Below are 664 nucleotides of genomic sequence, written 5' to 3' on the forward strand. Positions count from 1 at the left end.
GCGCTCGGATGGCGGGCTGACCAGCTGAGGCAATGGCAGGTGTCTGCAGTAGGGTTTTCCTTCTCTAACCTCAAAGTGCTCCCTGCTCTGCACGGTCTTCAGTGCTGCGATCCAATCTTCCATTTCCTTTCTGTTGTCGGCACACAGGATGAGCTTCCGACAAGGGGTGATGACCTGGAGAAATGGCAGCGTCACTGGTACAGCGGCGGACACGGGGCAGGTGTGAACAACGTCACCATTAGAGAAACCACGTCTAAGACACAGACGTTTTATGGGAAAGGACTACGTCATTGAGATATTCCTGCTTGAGGAACAGAACCTACAAATGGCCATCATGGGCCACTAACCACCAAGGACAATCTCCAACCCCAAAATTGTTTCAACGTAGTTTGCATATTCATCAACCAAGGTAGACCTTTACCGACGACTCACTACCTGTTAGACGCTGTGGAAGGGCCAATGTGTGAAGTGGGTGCGGTGGAGTCGTCCGACTCACAGCGCCCCTAGAGGACAGGGCAGAAATGCCCCATAGCGTTTCCAAGGTTGTGATCTTTTCAGAACACTGGCACATTTTTCTCCCGAAGAGCGGCTGGTGAGTTCGAACTGATGACCTTTCAGAGTAAGCACCCAAGCACTTAACTGCTGTGCCACCAGGGCTCAAAAA

The 664-nt window shown here is 51.8% G+C and overlaps 1 protein-coding gene across 1 annotated transcript in view; it reads right to left on the reverse strand.

Moving 5' to 3' along the window:
- The window catches only part of DGKD (diacylglycerol kinase delta), a 70,181-nt gene that overhangs the window by 39,037 nt on the left and 30,480 nt on the right, over positions 1-664 (reverse strand). The window contains exon 3 of the mRNA XM_007943742.2: positions 70-174. Within this exon, the coding sequence (XP_007941933.2) occupies positions 70-174 (105 nt within the window). The remainder of the gene's footprint in view (positions 1-69; positions 175-664) is intronic.

The sequence above is a fragment of the Orycteropus afer genome, unplaced genomic scaffold, assembly GCF_000298275.1.
Source record: "Orycteropus afer afer isolate SDZICR_OR568_19922 unplaced genomic scaffold, OryAfe1.0 scaffold00006, whole genome shotgun sequence".
Classification (NCBI taxonomy): Eukaryota; Metazoa; Chordata; class Mammalia; order Tubulidentata; family Orycteropodidae; genus Orycteropus; species Orycteropus afer.